At 40.9% G+C, this 20,501-nt stretch overlaps 1 protein-coding gene across 4 annotated transcripts in view; it reads right to left on the reverse strand.

Annotated features, from left to right (window-relative positions):
* Positions 1-20,501, reverse strand: part of FRAS1 (Fraser extracellular matrix complex subunit 1) — a 480,560-nt gene that overhangs the window by 175,865 nt on the left and 284,194 nt on the right. For all 4 annotated transcript variants that reach the window (XM_517202.8, XM_063808847.1, XM_024356095.3 and 1 more), the window contains 2 exons: positions 4,544-4,696; positions 4,155-4,301 (listed from right to left, as the gene is read on the reverse strand). In XM_517202.8, the coding sequence (XP_517202.4) occupies positions 4,155-4,301; positions 4,544-4,696 (300 nt within the window). The remainder of the gene's footprint in view (positions 1-4,154; positions 4,302-4,543; positions 4,697-20,501) is intronic.

Raw genomic sequence — 20,501 nt, forward strand, 5'->3', positions numbered from 1 at the left:
AATTAGAAAAGAATATTTTAACTGCTGTAAGCTTAGATGAGACCAAATTTTTATCCCTTTTTTTTTTGCTAGAATTTTTGTGCATGGTGTATCTTAATTTGGCAAAGTGTTTGATAGAGATTCCAAAAATAAACTTGTGAATACAAAAATGAAGTGAGACCTACTAGTTGTAAGTGGATTTGAAGGTGGTTGAAAAGCATACTCAAAATGTGATCAGCAAATCTTTATAATTGACAAAAATAGGTCCACAGCAGAGTATCACATTAATTAGGCCTTAATTTCTTACTTGATCAATATTTTTATCCATGACTTTAATAGAAACAAAGAAACCATGTCAATAATATTTAAATATGCCACATGCACCTATACAGAAAACATACATAGTTAAGTTTCACCAGCTGGAAGAACAACAGTTCAGTTACCTTAACCAGTTGAAATAATGAACCTACAGTAACCAAGTGAAATAAGCAGAACTCTAAGAAAAGTCCCGCATTTATGTTCTAAAACCAACTGTACAAATACAGGATGAAGAAGACCTGCTTAGATAGCAGTTCCTATAGAAAAAAAAAATCTAAGATTTTTAGTCAGTAACAGTCTTGATAGTAACTAAAAATGTGATGATATGCAACATAAGGGTCAGCTGGTCCTCTTTTCTTGACATAGAGCTGCAAAATGAGGCCCCCGAATGCCAGTTCCGCAGTCAGGGGTCAAGGCCAATTTCTTGCCCTAGTGTCTGAGGGTTTCTTATGACTTACTTCCACCTGCCGCTGTGTTCCTGAATCTTCCTTTTTTTTTTTTTTTTTTTTTGAGACAGTTCTCACTCTGTCACCCTGTCACCCAGGCTGGAGTATAGTGGCATGAACACAGCTCACTGTAGCCTCCACCTCCTGGGCTCAAGCAATCCTGCTTCAGATTCCCATATAGCTGGGTCCACAGACACATGCCACCATGCCCAGCTTATTTTTTAATTTTTTCTAGAGACAGGATCTCACTTTTTTGCCCAGGCTGGTCTCAAACTCCTGGCCTCAAATGATCCTCCCACCTTGCCTTCCCAAAGTGCTGGGATTACAGGTGTGAGCCACTGTGCCAGGCCTGAATCTTTCTACAAAGTACTCATTCCCCCTTGGAACCTTGATGTATACCTCAGCCCCTTCACTCACTTCTAAAAGAAATGGATTCATGCTGAGCATTTTGAATTGCTGGAAGACTTTATGGAGGATTTGGAGGGACACAGTAGTGTCACACTGAGAAACAGGTGGCTTCCATGACTTCTTCCTCTTATCCCTTTCCAAAGTAATGAGTAAATGGCTGACCCTGTCTGACACAGAGCAGTTCTGTAGGTACCAACGTCCCTCGGGTTCTCAGCTTCCGTGGTATTACATTCAGACCCCACAAAGTACTTACTAGTACTGACGCAGACATCTTGGTGTGGCCACACCTGGAGTAGCAGGGGCAGTTCTCTGAGGTCAGTGACCCCCATAGCAAGTGCAGGAGGACAGTGAAAAAGTGGCAGAGTCGACCAGAAACCACTGAGGGAAGCTGGGATGTGCTGTAACCATCACATCTGTGATGTGCTGAAAGGGCAGAGGGACCTCACAGTGTGGGGGTTCAATCACCTTCTTAAACAGACCTGTTTTCTGCTGTAGGTCTAAGAAATGGTCATCCACTCCTACTTCAACACTCCATTGGCTCTGGGTCTACATGGCACAGAGATGTCAAGGTGGGGAATGACAGTAATCGTGTGAATGAAGGAGGAAGCTTATTCTATACCACTTTGGAGGCAAGTTCTAGGGCCAATTAAAAACAACTGTCCAACAACTCCAGCTCCCCAGCAGTGGAACCGGCTTTCTTCCGTGGAAGTCTGTGGGGGTGAGTGAAAAAGAGTCTCTGCACTGGTGCAAGATTGGCTTGAGTAACTCTGGAATTCTCCTCCAATACCAAAGCACTATGGTTTCAAGTACTCAGAACCTTACGTATCATCTCTTTTTTAAAGTTCCTACCTCAACGGGTGACCCTTAGATTTTTTAATTCAGTTAATAGTACATCCTCTTGAAAGATTCCTATAACTAGAATATCTGGAAAGCTCTCCAGTCCTTACTTCCTTCAATAATTTGGTTATGACTGCCTCCCTTAATACTGATTACATTTCCTCAAAAGCCCTTATTGCAGAATTTCTAAAATTGGCAGGCCTATAATTGTCTATAATTATGAGTATTAGAATAGAGCGTGTTGAATCTTTTTTTTTTTTTTCTGAGACAGACTCTTGCTCTGTCACCCAGGCTGGAGTGCAATGGCGTGATCTCAGCTCACTGCAGCCTCCGACTCCCAGGTTCAAGCGATTCACCTGCCTCAGCACCCCCGAGTAGCTGGAATTACAGGTGTGCACCACCATGGCCTGCTAGTTCTTTTTGTATTTTTGGTAGAGATGGGGTTTCACCATGTTGGTCAGGCTGTTTTTTTTGTTTTTTTTTTTTAATGTACTAGAAACTCAAATATCCCAACTTAGGAGCATATTTTTTCAATCTCAGAATGAAATTTAAGGACTAAACTTAGGAAATTCTTAATCCAACTGAAATATTCTATGAAATTCTATTTACATGGGATCATAGCAAATGTGTTTGTGCAGAGGCCACCCTGCCCCAAGACAAAAACTTCCCAGAAGAGAAATAATTCAATGCAATGTGTTTTTGTCACCTATACTTCATACAATGGATTCTATTTTTTCTTTTGAACTTTTATTTCTGTGATTCCACTGCTGTGAAGAGCCTAATACATCTAAGTCACTATTTCTCCACCAGCACTCTCTTGCTCCTGAATAGAAGATGGAAGTATTTCATTCCTGTCTCTTATATTACAGAATCTACAGATTCTGGCAGACAGTTGATATACACAAAGCAAGGTTTTTGTTACAAAAGCAATCTTCCCACTAGCCCAAAAAAGTTTGTTTTTAGATCTCCAGTACCTCCACAGATGATGCAAAAGGGTGAGTTTCATATAACTAATGCAAATCTTTGCAAGGATCTCAATAAACTAACAGTAATATCTATCTTCCTATCTATAAAATAGAAATATCTTTACTACTTTATTTGCCTCTCATTTTAGATGATGATGATAAAAACAAAATAATCGTTAATCAATACTGACAGCTTATTCTCCACTATGGTCTATATTAAATGTAATAACACTAGAATGTAGGTACTGTTATTATCTTCCTTTTACAAAAAAAAGAAACTGAGGCCTAGTGGTTAATTGGCTTGCTCAAGGTCATAAAGTTCTAATAGCAGTTAGGATTTGAACTTCAATTCTCTGACTCTAGAGCCCACTCTCCTAACCACTACTCCACAATTCCTTCAGCATGGTACCCCTAGAACACACAACTGAAATACTACCACTATATTTGTTAACTGTCATTTTCAAAAGTATAACAATTTTTTGTTTTTGCAAATGACACTTTGGTGACTGAGATAAAATAAGGCATCAGCCTATCATAAATGTTCCTTCATCTGTGAAGTAAATCTTAATTTTTTTTCAGGCAGATTTACCCATTCCCTAATTTATCCTAACCCTTTGTGCCTGACTCAAGGTAATTAATCATATTCTGACTTACTTGAGAAATAAGGTATCTATATAAATAACCCCCATACAAGTCCAAATAACTACTGTTTGGGCAGAAATGGAATATTTCCAGCATGCAAAACCTTGTACACTGTCAATATTCACAAACACATGTAGAAAACAAATTAAATCCAGAGACGTGCTTAGTCCACTGATTGCATACTAGAGCAAGCTCCACTCTCTGCCTAGGGTCATAGAATGGGATTGCTGAGAAAAACTATAAAGATGAAACAAACTAACACTTTTATTTTTTAAATGAGATAACCTGGACAGAGAAGTTAAATAACCTGCCCAAGATCACACAGCTGGCATTTACAGAGGAGACCCCACCGCCAAGCCCAGCACTTTCGATTAGGCTGATATCTGAGCCATAATCTGCTAATGGCAACCTTATTGCCTTTGTAGATTGGTTTTCTTCCTTTTATAAAAATAAAGGCTACCAGGTGAGAAGATGGAAGTAAGAACCTCGCATTTCTTTCAATGGCTCCAGAAAGGCAGGAAAAGAAGGAAAGGAGAGAAGGTTCATTGGAAAAACCTACGCTGGCAAACATGATTGTCATCAAGATAGTGCCCAGGGAAGCAGGTGGTGCTGCAGGTGCCAGTGTGGGACAGCACGAGGTTGGTGTCACATGAGGAGCAGGAGAAAGGTCCTCTGCCCTGGCAGGTTCTGCAGGAGAAGTGGCATTCTGCAGAGGAAAAAGAGACACAACAGAAACCATGATGTCAGATTCTCTTCCAAAGCAGCATCCCAAGTGTGGGTAATAAAGTCCCAACACTGAGAACATTGGCAAGTCTGGTTTACAGTCCCATGGAAGTGGTTTACACTTCCTGCCTCCACTCTCTCTTAGGAAAGGTTGATCCTTCCCAGCTACTGCCCGAAGAGAACCTCAGGTGGCAGCTCCAGCTCCTGAGTCCAGCACTTACTCACTTTTACAAGCTCCTCTCTCTGCATAGTATCCTGAAGGGCAGTCAGGAACACAGTGGTCCCCGAGCAGCAGGTAGTGGGCATTCTGGCACCTCAGGCAGATGCTCCCAGTGTTGTGGAGATCAGCTGCACAGTGCTGGCACAGGTGATGGCAATCTGGAGGGGGAAGGGGAGCACAGAGAAGGCACGGGTGCTCATGAGCACAAAGTCTCATCACTGCACAAAAGGGCAGAAGAGATTTCAATTACAAACACTGCAGCTGACAGCTGGAGAGTAGCCCAAAGGCAGTGTATATCAGTAAAGTAGAAGCTTGGGACCTGTACAAATTGTGTGTTTGAGGTTTTTAGCAAATGGCCAGGCCCAGCACAGTGATTGAGTTTTCATCCCTTTCTAACGGAATGACCTTTAGATACGAGGGTGTCACGTGATAGATACTTGCTAGGAGTATAGAGAGAACTTCCTGACTAACAGAAGCAGTAAGATAATACTATCAACATCTCCCCTGGGGGTCTGAGACTGGAGTGCAGCTTCCCCCAACCCCTTCACAGTAATAGAGGCAGGAGGCAGAGAAATTCTAGGTGGACAGGGCGGGTGGGTCCCTGGTGAAACCCCACCTTCACCATAAAACAACAAAAAATATCCTGAAACCCATGGCCAAAAGTCCAAAGTAAGTACTTATATTCCTGTTTGCCTGCCCTCTCCCAGTTGGTTCTTTCTGAATCATGCCTTTTTACCAATTGAATGTTGCTTTTTCCAAAACTACCTATGGCATGCCCCACCCCCATCCTGTGCCTATAAAGACCCCAGACTCAGTCAGTAGAGGGGAGACAGACAGCCTGACTTTGGGGAAGAGACAACCTGATTTTGGGGAAAGATGACCTGTCCTTCTCGTCCCCTCTCCAGCTCCACTCTCTTCTGAGAAATGTTTTCATCACTCAACAAAATTCTCCACTTTCACCATCATTCAATTTTCTGTGTAACCCCATTCTTCTCAGACACTGGACAAGAGCTTGGGACCCACCAAGTGCCAGTACCCAGAAAAGGCTGTCACACCAGCCCTTTGCCCTCACCAGTGGAGGGAAACCACCCCAGCAACAAGGCAATACACCACCTGGGTGCCACCATGTTTCCCTTGAGGCGACATGCCTGGTTTGGCTGCAGGCCCCCCATAGAGCTTGCTCTTGTGTCAGTGCCCAGAGTGGCCAGCCAGATCCTGCACTCACTAACACACATGCTTTCTCCTACAAGGGGTTGAGCACAGCAGGCTGAGTAGATGAGGTGCCGCTGCCATGAGTCCGGCAAAGAAGCTGAGAAAAATCCTGCATCAACAGGGCTCCTGAGCCCTCTGCAAAGCTCCTCTCACAGATTTGGCCTTCCAGAGTCAGTATACCAGTCTCAGCCTTCAGTATGAATGGACTGGGGTTAGTAAATAATTGGATTGAGTTGCTGGAAAATTTTGGTCTTTAACTGGAAATAAAGTTATGAAGAAGAGTTGTGAGTTGAAAAGTCATTTTTATGACCCAATACATAGTGCACAGTAGCTCTGTAATACCAGTTGGGATTAAAGCTATAAAACAAATTATTTTGTCCAGACAGCCCTGTCTCTTGTTCTCACTCACATAATAGTCATTCTTTAATAAAGAACTTGATTGTGTTCAGCTTCCTTTGTAGGTGAAAACTTCCTGCTTTCAAGTGGTAATTACCCTTTAAGTCCCATTTATCATCCTTTATCCCAAAGGCAGGAGAAAACCCACGAATCTCAATTTACCCACCTCAAATGAAAAAGGAGTAAGATCTAGAAAAGAGAAAAGAAAGAGTTCTGGTTATGGGGCCTTCCCACCTTCCCCTGTAGGATTCAAAGCATTTGTCTGTACTCGCTAATGCACCACCCATGGCCCCAAAATGTCTTGTTTCATCTCAACGCTTGTAGTAGAGATTGTGATTTCTAGAAAATCCATGTTGGTAAAACAGATTCCTGCCCCTGGAATCTGTTAAAAACAGGTCTTTCTCTGTACACTGTTGGTGATCCTAACTGTTGATCATCTGGATGTGTTCCCTGTACATGAAGCAGATCTCCCTTTCATGTCCAGTGCCCACTCATCCACATGAGAACCCTTCAGAGGACCTTCATAGCCACCCCAGAAGTTAAGCCACAAGAGTCTGCCTCAAAAATGCTGATTGTTTTGGCAGCATACAAACTAACAGTCTCAAACCTTTCTGTGAACTTTGGGAGTTACAAATTACAAGCAGCCTTTTGCTAATATTAGGAACAATTCATGATATCCTGAGAGCCAAATTAATCCTCATTTCAGTCCTTCAGTAAACTACAAAGGAAATTATGACTGCATTGAGGGAAATATGAGAAGGAGACTACTTTCCCCAGATTTGGTGCATGGTTTCCACATAATGCCAAGCCCTTTGTTCTCTCTTCCCTATGCCTTCCTTACAGTGCCAGGAGCACAATCCCAGCTGTGCAAAGGGAAATTTAAAAAGCTTCAAAAGTTGCAAGAGCAAATGAAGGTGATAGTGTTTTATGACTACCTTAACAAGTGGGTAAATGTTAGGATTGGAAACCTAGGAAACACTACAGATTCAAGGCTCCGTTATCTGAAAAGCCATGGCCTATCCTCTTTAAAGCAACTTCTTTCAGAGCTTTCTGAACTTGGGCATGCATCAACAAGATCTGCAGGTGTTCAGTGGTCTAAAGACTAGTTGCATCTAACAGATGCTTTCTCTAGCATGCAATTAGAGAAACATAAAAGAATAATTACCAAGGGGATGCTTTCAAGAGAAAGTAAGCAGACCCCTATAGTATTTTGTGGGTACAACAAATAAGTAATTATGGATTTATCTGATCTTGGGATCTCTGTTTAAATAAGGAGTGTAACGTGTGTTAATTATTCTAAAGGAAGCTGGAACCAGGTTATGGATATTCCTTCCCCCTCACCCAGCAGTGCTTTTCAACCCTTATTCCTCTTCTGAAGTCACTACCCAACTCTGCCCGCCCATTCATGTCTTCCCAGGTGATCTCATCTACATCACTAAGCAGAGCATGCTGGATTCATTCCTTTCACCTCAAAACGTCTATCTATTCCTGTTTTTATTTCATTTCCTCCCTTCTCCCAGGATAAAATGGCTAATGCCTACACCTATATTCTTGATCCAATTTTCAATATTATTCCACCTGTTTTCCCCTATCTCTCTTTTCAACCTTAACTTCCAACTATGCTCTCCATTGCCTACTGTCCTAAAAACTTTTCTCTACAAACAACTCATCTCTTGCCTTCCCTTAACTACCCAACTTCCTTGCCTCTCTAACTCCTCACTTCATTGTAAATCTGTCTTCAAAATATTTTACTGTGGTATTGCTCTTGAAAAGGTCTCTGATGGCCTCTTAAGGACCAGATTTAATGGCCTCCTCTAATTCCTTATCCTACCTGAAATCTCTGCAACACAAGGCACTGTTGACTGAGCAGCCCTCCTTCTCAAAACTCTCTCCTCTCAGCATGAGTGACAGGTGCTCTTCTTGGCTAGGTTCTCTTTCTGTGCCTCCAACCGACTTATAAATATATGGGTTCCTCACAGCCTTTAACTTTTTCTATCCTCCTAATCAAGTCTCTGGAGTTCTTAAACCAGACATGGCGGTTTGGCAGATTTGGGTACACAGATGCCAGAAATCAATGGAAAGGTCTGAAGAGTTGGAGAGACTCTGAAATTACTCAGGGCCTCTGCTTCCTTCCACAGCTCCATGTTAAGCCATAAGAAGGCATCAGATCAGTCCCCAAACATATATTGCATGATGGAGTGAGTGCCCAGAGTCAAAGGAGAAATCAGTACATGACACCTGAAAATATAAAATGATCAACTCCAAGTTGCCCAATACATCACATTTATCCAAGTTAGTTTATAGTTCTACCTCACACAGGAGATTACAAACACTCGAGTGTGCAAAGTTGAACTCTCTAACTCTTTTTGTTCACTACCTGTATTCATTCTACGGTTTAAAAAGTCATGCTGAACACCCACTCCTGTGAATAGACTCATTCCAAAGCAACAACCTGAGTGGGACCCATGTTAATCCACTCATGCAAACTTTCCTTCCCAGCTCCATCATATGCAATCCCCCAACAGAAGACCAATTATATCATTAGGCTCTCAAGGTTGGTTGACTGATTTTTATTAAATCAAGCCGAAAAGAATAATAAGTCCCCAAAACGTAGGGAATACTTTTGTCTTCAGAGGCTTGAAGTCAAAAATCTCTTTGTAGGAGAGTTTCTTGGGAGACCTCAAAATGAGTAACGATCTGCACGGAAAGAAGCCAGAAATCAGAGCAACAAGCGCTTGAGGATTAATACCAATGTTCTGACTTATAACCAGAAAAGTATAGTTCCCTAGGGCAGACTACAAAACTCAGGCAAGACAGGCTACGAGTAGCCGACCCCACAGGGCACCACCTGTGAGCAGGCTTCAGGTACAAGCCCGGGGATGTTGTGATCTACACAGAAGGGCTGAGCAGGTTCAGACAGGGATCTAGAGGTTTTATTTTTCTGACTACAAAGTAAGCCATGGAAGAGAAGGAAACATGAAAAATCTTTTTACAAAGTATAAATAAGCATAAAAATCACCCTAAGCATGGTAGTTCGGGGTCAATAACTACTAACGTTGACATTTTTTCTTTTAGTGCTTTTTCTATACAATTTTACATATAGAGATTTTTACATAGATTAGATTAGATTAAATGTGGACACCATAGTACCTTTTTTACTCAATATCATCAGCATTCCCACATGTCATTAGGGACTCCTGTAAACATCATTTTTAGCAGCGAAATCATATTCCAGTATTAAGTAAGCAAACAAAAAAACTGCCATTTTTCTTACAGTTTGAATATTTACTTATAATTTGTCTCCATTTTTATAACTAAGGCTATGATAACACTTTTGTGCATAAATCTTTGTCTGCATCTCAGATTATTTCCTAAAGGACTATGTTGAAAGGGTACAATTCATATTATTATTATAGTTTACATTTACTGAGCTCTGAATATACATTGGGCAAAATATTAATTATTATAAACACATAATTTCATTTGAAGAGAAAAAGTAGGCAATGTTATTATCCCCATTTTATAAATGAGGAAACTGAGACTCTGAAAGGTTAAGTCATTTGCTTACACATACCATATATATACTAAGTCCAGAGCATACAATTTTAACCACTACAAGCATGAAAAAAATGTAAAATTCTTAATTGATATTATAAATTTTATTTCAGAAAGTTCCTATCGACTTGTATTTCAAGAGCCATTTATGAGACTGTTTCATCATAATTTTACCAGCACTAAGAAATTTAAAAACAGTAAACCAACCTTGGCTAATTTGGTTGGTGAAAATCGGGGTTGTCATTGTTTTACTTTGTGTTTCTTTTATTATAAGTGAGGTTAAGTATGAAAAGAGTTTTTTTTTCATTGAAACAACAAAAACATTCAAATGGCTACTATACTCCTATAATTTTCAGCATGGTGGGGGAAATGATTCTGGATGTATCATTTTAATTGAGTATTTAATATGCACAATCAAATAATAAACTGAGGTGTCAATCAGTGAGTTCCTTCCTCATCCACTGTCACCATCCCCCATTGGACCAGGAAGCATGGGGTCATCATGTGTTCCCAAAGCTATCAAAATCAGACCTACAAAGACACTATACTTATAGAACCCAGGGCACAGGAGATAGAAAGAAAAAAAATTGTCTTTTTTGTTTGGTAAGACAAGGTGTCCCTCTGTTGCCCACACTGGAGTACAGAGGCAAAATCATATCTCACTGAAACCTTGAACTCGGGGCTCCAGGATCCTCCTGCTTCATTCTCTTGAGTAGCTGGACCTATAGGTGTGTACCACCGGGTCCACCTAATTCTTTTATTTTTCATACAGACAGGAGTCTCACTATATTGCCCAGGCTGGTGTCAAACTCCTGGCCTCAAGCAATCTTCCCTCCTTGGTTTCCCAAAGTGATGGGATTACAGGTATGAGCCACCTCACCTGGCCGAAAAAGTTCTTTAATGTGCATTGGAACTAACAGACCCAGGCCCTCCCCCACCAACACAACCCCTACACTCTCCATCTCCCTACCCTAACCTAAAAAACCTTCAAACTGAAGGGGAAGAAAAAGCAGAGGGACCATTCCCTTTGCTCCTGCCTGCCCCTCTTATGGAACAGGTTGGAAGTAACCCAGTAGAATGTTCAAGATTCCAATAGTAGAGTGGGCTTGGGCTATGTTTCTTGCCTTAAAGAGGGCTGTCTCCAAATTTTGTCATGGGGACACAGTGTGCTGAGCAACCTGAAAACATGGTGGACACTGAGGTGGAGGACTGGCATGAGACTGTTACAAACGTCCTGTAGAATGCTACAGGGATAATGATAGGGTGCCATGAAAGTACATAACAGGGGTACCAACTTAGTCCAAGGGCCAGGAAAGACCTCCCAGAGGAGGCTGAGACAAGAACACTGGTGGCAGTTAGCTGCAACAGGAGCAGGGCAGGGGGAGAATGTTTGGAAAGGGTTCCAAGAGGAGGGAAAGCTTAGGCAACCCAGCAGTTGAACAGAACAGGATGCCTTCAAGGAACTGAGAAAAGTTCAACATGGCTGGATCTTAAAGAACACACAAAAGAGCCACTCGGGACCTGGGTAGGCCAGTTTTGCAAGACATTGTAAGTCAAGAAAAGAAGTCTGGATTTTATGGTAAAGGCAATTGGGAATCTCTCTCTCTCTGTCTGTGTGTGTGTGCGTGTGTGTGTGTGTCTTTTTTCAGTTTATTTACCGAGGTCTCTGTGTTTTTGTTATAGATTTAAATGATAATTTTTTTTATATGAAAGGCAACTCATGTTAGGAGAAGACATCAAACCAAAGCAGAAAACTAATAATCTAAGAAAACTCTGACATACAACAGCTCTTGCCATGAAACCCTTGCTGGAGGAGGAAAGCAGGCTCCTAACTGTTCTCTCCCCTCCTCCCCTCCATTGCATCTGCAGAAGCCCCTTTTCTGCCAAAAACATCTCTCTGCTGAATTGTTCTCAAGGGGCTTATGCTGGAGTAGGCATATTAAGAATATTATGATGCAAATACATGAAAACTATTGTGACCAGGAATGGAGATCCTTGAGAAGGAAGAAAAACACACTTGTGGTTTCTCTTTGCATGACTGGGGAAGACCTTTTCACTCATGGTCAGTTCTCAGAACTCCTTTTAAAAGGAAAACAAAGTGGAATTTGGCCAAATCAGTGGTACCGAGTAGGTAGCTCCCACACAGTTGTTAGAGGGGGGAAAAAAGTTATTGGAGTAAAAATACTAGGAAATCGTGGAGAATTTGAAGGCCCACGAAAAAGGTCAATATGGGTTGCATCACCTGGTTTTCAAAATCCACTTCAGGCCAGGAGAAAAAGGGTGCTACTCAGCTGCATGTGTGACAATTTCCACTGCCTCATCAGTTACAATTGGAGATAATAAAGAGACAGAACTACCCCCGTGGCCAGCCAAATGTATTAATTATACAATCTAAACATAATTAAGAGGTGGTATGAGCCCCACATCTAGGCACCGTGGGAGGTAACTGTGTGACCCAATAAACTGCTATGACACCAGTCATTTTACTCACAGTAAAGTCTATGGGCATATTTTCTACAAACTAATCTGATTTGGAGGCAACTCTTGAATTCTTCTTATTTGGTGGTAACCGTCTGATGAGCCCTCTAATTCAGATCTTTGATGGGCCCACACCATAGAAGCACATCTGTCAGAAACTGTGTCCTTAAAATGGCAGCATCCTCACAGAGACCAACAAATTCCAGGGTGAATTCCCCCTAAAATACTCCAGTCTGCCTTCCATGCCTGTTCCTGCCCACAGGTGATACTGAAAACAATTTCACAGGACACAGTAGAAGAAGTGTATACGGTCACTGTTTAACTTGTATCAGACTGCAGTTACTAAAATAAGGGAATTGAATTTCCAACCCACCACTCTAGCAGCTTCTGCAAGGATTAATGTCCCATCCAAAAAGCCCCATCTGTGCAGTAAGGTATCTGCATCTGACCTTCCTGCCTGTAATCAAAAAAAGGCAGGCTGACCTCAAATATGTTTAAATAGGGAGAGTGTATCCATTAATTCCTTAAAAACAGTGCCTATTCTGGAGCCTGTCTCTCAGATTCCTCCCGCTACTACTCAGCAAGTAAATTCTTGTTTGTCACTATTGCAATTACAGTAGAGTCTTTAAATATAAGACTCATTAAGAGTCACAAGGAAAGAAGAGAGGCCCAGGATACATTTATGCTTAGGCTGTTTCAGATTACTGATGTATAATAAGTATGTGGGGGGAGCACAGATGGAATTCCAGCTGTTTGTATATGTACCTCCTTGCTAATAAATGCAGTAAATTAGCACTGTAAACAAGCAAATTAATAAACACATTACAAGGTAGCCTGAAAATGGAGTATTAGCTCCAGCTGAAATAAATGCATTTATTGTTTTTAAGCAAGCAGAAGATTCCAATTGTTTTCTAAATATGCACAGCATGTAGACATGCTAGAAATTTAAACAGATAAAAATATTAATATTCTGACTCAGCAGCTGTAGAATCCTCTAATATGTCACCCTGCAGCTGTGAGGAAATTGCATGTGGTCATCAATATGTGATGCTTTCTTCAAATCACAAAGGCTCTGCTTCAAGGATCAGTGAGGATTACACACAATCATGATGGATGGAAGCACATGGCAGTGAAATAATTTATTTCACGTCTTTGGAGCAAAATCAAAAAAGCTTGAAGATATTAAAGTAAATGTGTACTGTCGACACAATGGCTTTGGATGTTGGTTTTATGGAGCAGTGACTCCTTAGCTGATAAATAATGACCTATAAAGACAAATTTAGACACACAGTGAGATTTTTAATAATGTCCTGTCAGTCCATTAGGTTCTTAATGCAACGACATTAAGTGTATTTGGAAGTGGTCAAAATAATCAGCACTTGTAGCTGTTTTTCGTCAGGTGAAAAAGAAATGATTTCATGCCAAAACTCAGGGCCTTTAAAGGGCATAGAATTTGAATTCTAAGGCCACTTTTAAAATTGATGGGTTTCTGCTTGTGAGATAAGTACAGCAGGAATCCAGAAAATAACATACAGATGACGGAAGAAAAAGAAGCATCCTATCTCTTTCCCTTTTGATCATTACTTTGTGCTCAGCCCACCCGTAAGCTCTTACAAATCATGTATTCTTTTTAGAGGCTTTGAATTAGTACAAAAGCTACAAAACAAAACAAAACCAACCAACCAAATGAGACTTCTTTCTTCAGTGTCTGTGGCTATTGTTTTACTCTTAAAAAACTAACCAAATAAAACACGACAACAGAATGACCTTCATGTTATAGGGCAGTGATTTCTACCCAGTGTTGACAAACTCACCAATGTGTTGGGAAGGCTGCTGTAGGAGCCGAGGAGACAGCTTGAAGTGGGGAGGGTAAGGGGAGGTGGCGAGTGGCAGTGTCAAATGTAAAAGCAAAGCTCTAGGTCTTGGTGCCAGCTTGCACTGCCAACAACATGTCATGAGCATCACTCTTACCATGTATCTTGAAGCTTTGTATCCAATTTATGTTTTACTCAGTTTACCTCCACAAAAGAAAACAGTTCACTTCAATTAACATTTATGGCAAGTCAGCTGAGTATGAGGCACTGTGGAAGGTACTATAGGATTGAATCAGACTTCAATCCTTCTCTCAAGATGCTTAGGAAGGGATGACCAAAAAAAAAAAAAACCACACACACACACACACACACACACACACACACACACACACACATCCCAAATGCAACAGGTGTCAAAGAAGGATCAGAGAATATTTTATCCAAAGTGAATAAGAGGAACTTGAACTTGAGTGCTTATTTGATGTTTGCAGATGGTGCCAGTTGAGGACACCCTTGTTAGAAGGGAAGAGCATGTAACAGCACAGAGGCACACAGGAACAGAGCAGTGTGGCGTGGGGAAGAGAACCAGCATGGCTGGAGCTTTGGATGTTCACTCGGAAACCAAGGAAATCAGGGACCTTGAAAATCAGGGTGAAGGATTTACAGCTAACGCAATGGGCAATGGGAAGGCATCGACAAGTTTTCAGTGTCAAAGAGTGTTTTATAAACCAAAGTTGATATTCAACAAAAGTTCTCCTCCCTCATCTTGGGAAGGACTAGGAGAGCTTTAGTGAGGAAGACCCTCTAGCAGAAAGAGAAAAACGAGGCTGTCATCTAAGAAAGAAGCACTTAGGGTTTTTGCAGCAGAAACAGAGATATGCAATATCTATGAGATATGGCAGTGATTGCAATATGGAAGAGGGGTTGTCAAGAAGCAAGGGTAACTAAATGGTTTTGAATTGTGCCAATTGAAAAATCAGTAGTGGGTGGACAAGGAAGTCAAGAGAAGGAAGAAAAGCACCTGTGGAGGTGGGAGGGATGAACATGAAGGGTTTTCTTTGCAGTTTTCCTGTGATCAGATGTCCAGCAGGAAGAGAGAAATGAGGATCTGGAGGGGATTATCACATGCACTTGGGATGAAATCTAAGGAGAAAATAGAAATGAAGATTTAAGCTGTGAAAGACACAAGGGCCCTGGAGGAAAGAAGATGGGAGAGGAAGAGGAGCAGGAAAAATGAAGAGAAAAGGAGGGAGATGAATCTGTAAGCAGAAGAGAAAACACCTGAGTGGAGAGATCAGCTCAGGAAGGCAGATGGGCTCTGGGACACTGTGGGAGGAGCTCCCCAGGGCAGAATGAGGGAGCTCCTTTCTCAAAGGAAGGAAAAAGAGGTAATAGAAGAGAAAGATTTGAGGAGAAAAGATGAGGTTTGTTTGTTTTGTTTTATCAGATAATATAAATCTTCTAAACAAAAAAGAAAGCAGAGTTGTAGACTGAGAGTGAAGAGAGTGTGTAGGGAGTGCGTGGGAAGGCCACGAGGGTCAAAACCACAAAGCATCAAAAGGAAGTGAATAAAATGATGTCGAGAAGCAAGAGAGGGTCTTATGGAAACTAGATCAGTGGTGAAGGCTGATGACACAGTGATCATATATGTGCCCTCTGAAGTGCACTCCCTGGATTCAGAGCCCAGCTCCAGGGCTTACTAACTGTGACACGTTGGGTAAGTGGGTTAACATCTCTAATCTCATCCCTAATCTTATCTTGGCCTGTAAAATGCAGATGGTACTAATCACAGGACCAACTTTCTGTGCTTGCAGCCAGAATTAAATGACATAATATATGTGATGAACTGGCACACAATGAGTGTTCAATAAACATGAGTTATTATTCCTTATCTGTAGTGGGCCCAATCAGAATCAACATTGACGCTGATGCTCATGTTTGCAATCAATTCACTGTTTTTACCTATTAAAAGTAAGCCACAGAAATTCACAGGTGTGTAAAAGCAGGTAAATGTAGCCTTAGCAGTTTTGCTACCTTCAGTACTGAAGAGGATAACCTGTAAGTCTCAATTCAGCTGTGTTCTTTCAACATACACCCACAAAAACTTTCTCTGCAATTCAAGCCCTGACCTATAGTTATTAGGAAGAAACAGCAATACTGACTTCGTTGGGAGGTTTTACAAGCTGAAAGCTTACAAGTAAGGTCCTTCTCTCATTATGAAAGCTAGGGAAGGTATTGTTTGGTAAATGTCACATGAAGGAGAAAATACAAGATTTTTTTTTTTTAATTTAGGAAGGACTCAATTTAAGCATAGGTCATGTTCTTTTTTCCTAAAAGGAAAAGCTCAAAAACATAATAAATGCCTTGAAATATTCAATCATCCCTTTGCAGAGAGATTGATCTCTTAAATAAAACAAAATTTGAGAGAGCAAGAAAGACAATCATTGAAAGTTCTGTAGAGAAGGGGGATATGCAATTCATGATTCAAGCAATAAGAGATAGGGTGACAAGATGAGAAATAAGAAAAGAAAGTGCATTACAAAACAAAAAAAGAAGATAAGGAAAATAAAGAAGCAAGTGTTAAAAAAATGGAAGACACAAGCAAATTGAAAAAAATACAGAGATAGAAGAACAGGACTAGATGGAATAAAGAGGAAGGTGAAAAAGAAGAGATAAGAACCAAAATATGACTCACACTAAGAAGAAAGATCCTTGTCGTAATTATCATATGAGGCATCAGAAGAGGATTAGATATGAGGACAGCTGATTCAAGTCCTTAATTCTACCCAACAGTTCTTGAGGACCATCCAAGTGTTAGCTTGGTACTCTACTGAGTCTTAATTCACCAGTCAACAAAATGGGAATTACCAGCATTTCCAATTCTTCAGGGGGGCTTCCGGGGATGATTAAAGGAGAAGATCCATAAGAAAATGCTTTGAAAATTATAAAACTTTATAAACACACCATTACTAGTATTAATAATGACATGAAACACATATCTAATCATAGCTGTAGCCTTGGAAGTCATGGACCAACCAGTAAAACTATCTCCTGCTTTTAACGGCCCAGATCCACAACAGGAAAATGGCCAAATTAAGTTACCCAAACACAACGGAATATGACTTAAGCATTAAAAATGACAATTATGTAGATTCTTCCAATATTTGCCAACATATGGAAATATGTCATTTAAAGTGATATTTTAGAGAACAGAACAAAGAAATACCATAGCTGTTGACTACAACTGAAAACAATGCACATATGTATGTATTGGAAAAGATTAAAGTAAATGTGGAGTGATATAAATTATTAAAATGTAGTATGCATTAACGTTTTTCTTTGAAGTTTATTCATTTAATAAGGATCAAATACAATGGGAATGCATGTACACGTGGCAGTCTAAATCAGCTTCCTTAGCATTTAAAACAGACCAGCAAGTTCGTGCAATGTTTCCCAACAGTGCCTCTCCGAGCCACTCTATTTATCACACTGACTTTTAATCCACCAATCAAGTAATCCACCTACCAATGCACTTTTTAATTCACCAACCAAAAAAAAAAAAAAAAATCATTCTTGAGCCCCGATTGTGTGCAAGCAATTGTACTTGCATCATGGATTACAAAATGGTTGAGTACTCTGGAATCACATTCCAGACTCTGGAATCACATTCTCTGGGTTCAAATCTTGGATCAATCATTCCTGACTTTTATCATTTGGAGTCGGTACTTAACCTCTGTTAGACAGTTTCAGTTTCCTTACATGTAAAAATGGGGATAAAATCAGTACCTACCTTCGAGGATCATTGCGAATGTTAAATGGTAAAATGCATTCAAAGCAATTAGCACAGCACTTTTCATATAATAAGCCCTCAGAACTGGCACCTATTATTAGATACCCATGAAAAGATCACTCACAGAGAACATGAGCTGATCAAAGCCCAAGTGCTAGGTAAATGGTAGAAATAATCAGCACACTAGGAATTCTAACAGGGGAGATGCCAAGCAGAAGCTGGTCCTGGAGGGGAAGGAATCTGAACCAGGCATTGAGGGATGGATGGGTAGGATTTGGTGATCAAAATAAGGCAACAACAGCTACATGTTTAAAGTTTATGGCTCTTTTCTTCCTTTCCATTTATAACTGCAGAAGCAGCCACCGCAAGATATAGGGCGGTGCCAACCCACCTCCCCCGCACAGTAGAAGCTGCTTTAAAACAGAACTGGCTCTCACTTCTCTGGCTTCCAGTCACTGTGTCTGGAGGGGAGACAGAGAGCTGGTGCCCTGGCTCGTACCAGGCTCCCTCCAGGGTTCTTAATTATGTTCAACTTAAACTGGGTTTTCCCCCCTGTTATTCAGTGCTGCAGTTGTATCAGCTTATTCCAAAATAAAGATGTGTTGCTCTTTAAATTTGAGCAATTTTACTTTTTCACCACATTTTTAGGGCCCTTCTTTCAGAAATGGTGACAATAAATGGGAAAAATCATGGAAAGGACTCAAAAGTGTTTATTTATGATGTGGAAGAAAAATGTTAACAGCAATGCTCTTCAGCAGGCAAAAGGGTGGCAAACACGCACCTCCTTGCGTGACCTCTCTGCCTGCCCACAGAGAAAAGAAAGAAGGTAGGGTAGAAGAGAGAGAGGGAGGGAGGGAGGGAGGGAGGGAAGTCAGTTGGTCCACAACCTGCATACAGGTTCATGATTTTCTTTTACCTTTATGGGGTGCAAACCAATTGTTCAAAGTATAAATATCAGTTAGTTAAGGACTTCCAAAATATTGTTCTGCATACCACTGGCTAACCCTGTAAGAGGCTATAATAAAAGGAAGGGGTCTTCAATTCAGTGCTCGGGAAATGATGTTTGGCCATCTTCATCTTAAAGATTCACAGCACACATATGCATTTTTAAGGTTCTCAGAAATCCTGCAATAAAGAAAGTTGCTTACCTTTATGTAACCAAGTCAATCCCAAATTTATCTGGCCAGGAGGTTTTTTTGTTTTTGTTTTTGTTGCATGCAACACCTATTAACCATTGTATAGAATTTGAGTTCTGTGGAATAGGAATGCAGTATGAAAATACTCAAAGTAATATTTCTTTACTGATATTTGTCTTCTCTTGCTCACATTCTCACACAGATTTGTGGAAAGAGCAAACCTGCATTTAAAAAAAAACTTCATAAACAATAACAAATTTTTAATCCCCCAGACTTTCACTACCCAAAAAAAACTATTTTAATTTTTCAGGTCTTCCCCTCTGCAATATTACCCTTGATATTATCTTCTTTCTACATAAGAACTCAAAAACATAGCCATCCCATCAGGCAGTCCACAAAACTCAAAGCATTGTTTAAAAAATGCATCTGCATGTGGACATTCCCCCGCCCCCAGGTGTTTATCTGTTTTCCTTTTAATTCTTACCCTATTCTATGAACAAGATGAAGCTTTTAGCTGAGAAAGAGAAATGCAGAAAGCACCTCAGGCTTTGGAGTTTTCTGTTAATGTTGTTGAGATGTGGGCAAAAAAAAATTTTTTTCTAATCTATGACAAAAGAAAACCTGGCTTTCCATATAGAAAGTAACTGTGTCTCCCGCAATTATGCACAGCTGCCTCTCACCTCAGTTCATTTATCTTTGTTGAAAACCTGCAGCTCTGGCCTAAATCTCACATACTTTTATATTTGCTTTGATAGACTTGGAGGAAGAAACCCCACACATATGACATCTCCATATGTGAGACACACTGAGGTTACTGGACCTGCTCCCAGGATGGGTTTACTCTTGGCGGTGTGCTGGATTTGATGTCATTTTCTTTTTTAAACAGCTAAGTACAATTAAGAGGTCACCGAGTCAAATAGCAAATGCATCCTGAGAGGAAACCCTACCACCCTGGAGGCGATTGGACGTACACGAAAGAGCAGGCAGAGAGGGTCCTTCTCCAGGACTTCCCATGAGCTAGGACTTCCCAAGGACACCGAAAGGACATTCCACTGCCGGCCCCACGCAAGGTAGATTATCCTCAGCTTTGCCTGTCATCACATGGTTTCTCCTAATACCTTCCTGAGTTTAGATAAAAGTCACCTAAACATTCTATGAGGTTAACTATGACCTGACTGAGGCAATACTGTAGTTAAAAACAACTCCAGGACTTTAGGTTCAGGGCAACACTGAGAGAGGAGACAAGCTCCTAGTAGCTAGAGTAAGAAACCTGTCAATTTACACCTTTAACCTCCTCCTGGAGAGACACTCTGGGATGTCCAGCTGTCACCCCAAATTCAGGTTGGCCAAATTCAAGCACACTGTTTTCCTCACTGCCTCCTAGATCTATTCCTACCCTTGGTAAATGGTATTCCCACCCCTCGAATTTCTGTGACCAGAAACCTGGAAACTATCTGCAAAGCTCCTTCTCCCTTACCCCCCAGGGCTGAGGGAGCACCAACCTCTTTTGCTTCTATTACGTTAAATCATACGAAATTGCCACTCAGACCATTTTTGCAGACAAAACAGCAATCTGAGATGA

Source organism: Pan troglodytes, chromosome 3, assembly GCF_028858775.2.
Source record: "Pan troglodytes isolate AG18354 chromosome 3, NHGRI_mPanTro3-v2.0_pri, whole genome shotgun sequence".
In the NCBI taxonomy this organism is placed as follows: domain Eukaryota; kingdom Metazoa; phylum Chordata; class Mammalia; order Primates; family Hominidae; genus Pan; species Pan troglodytes.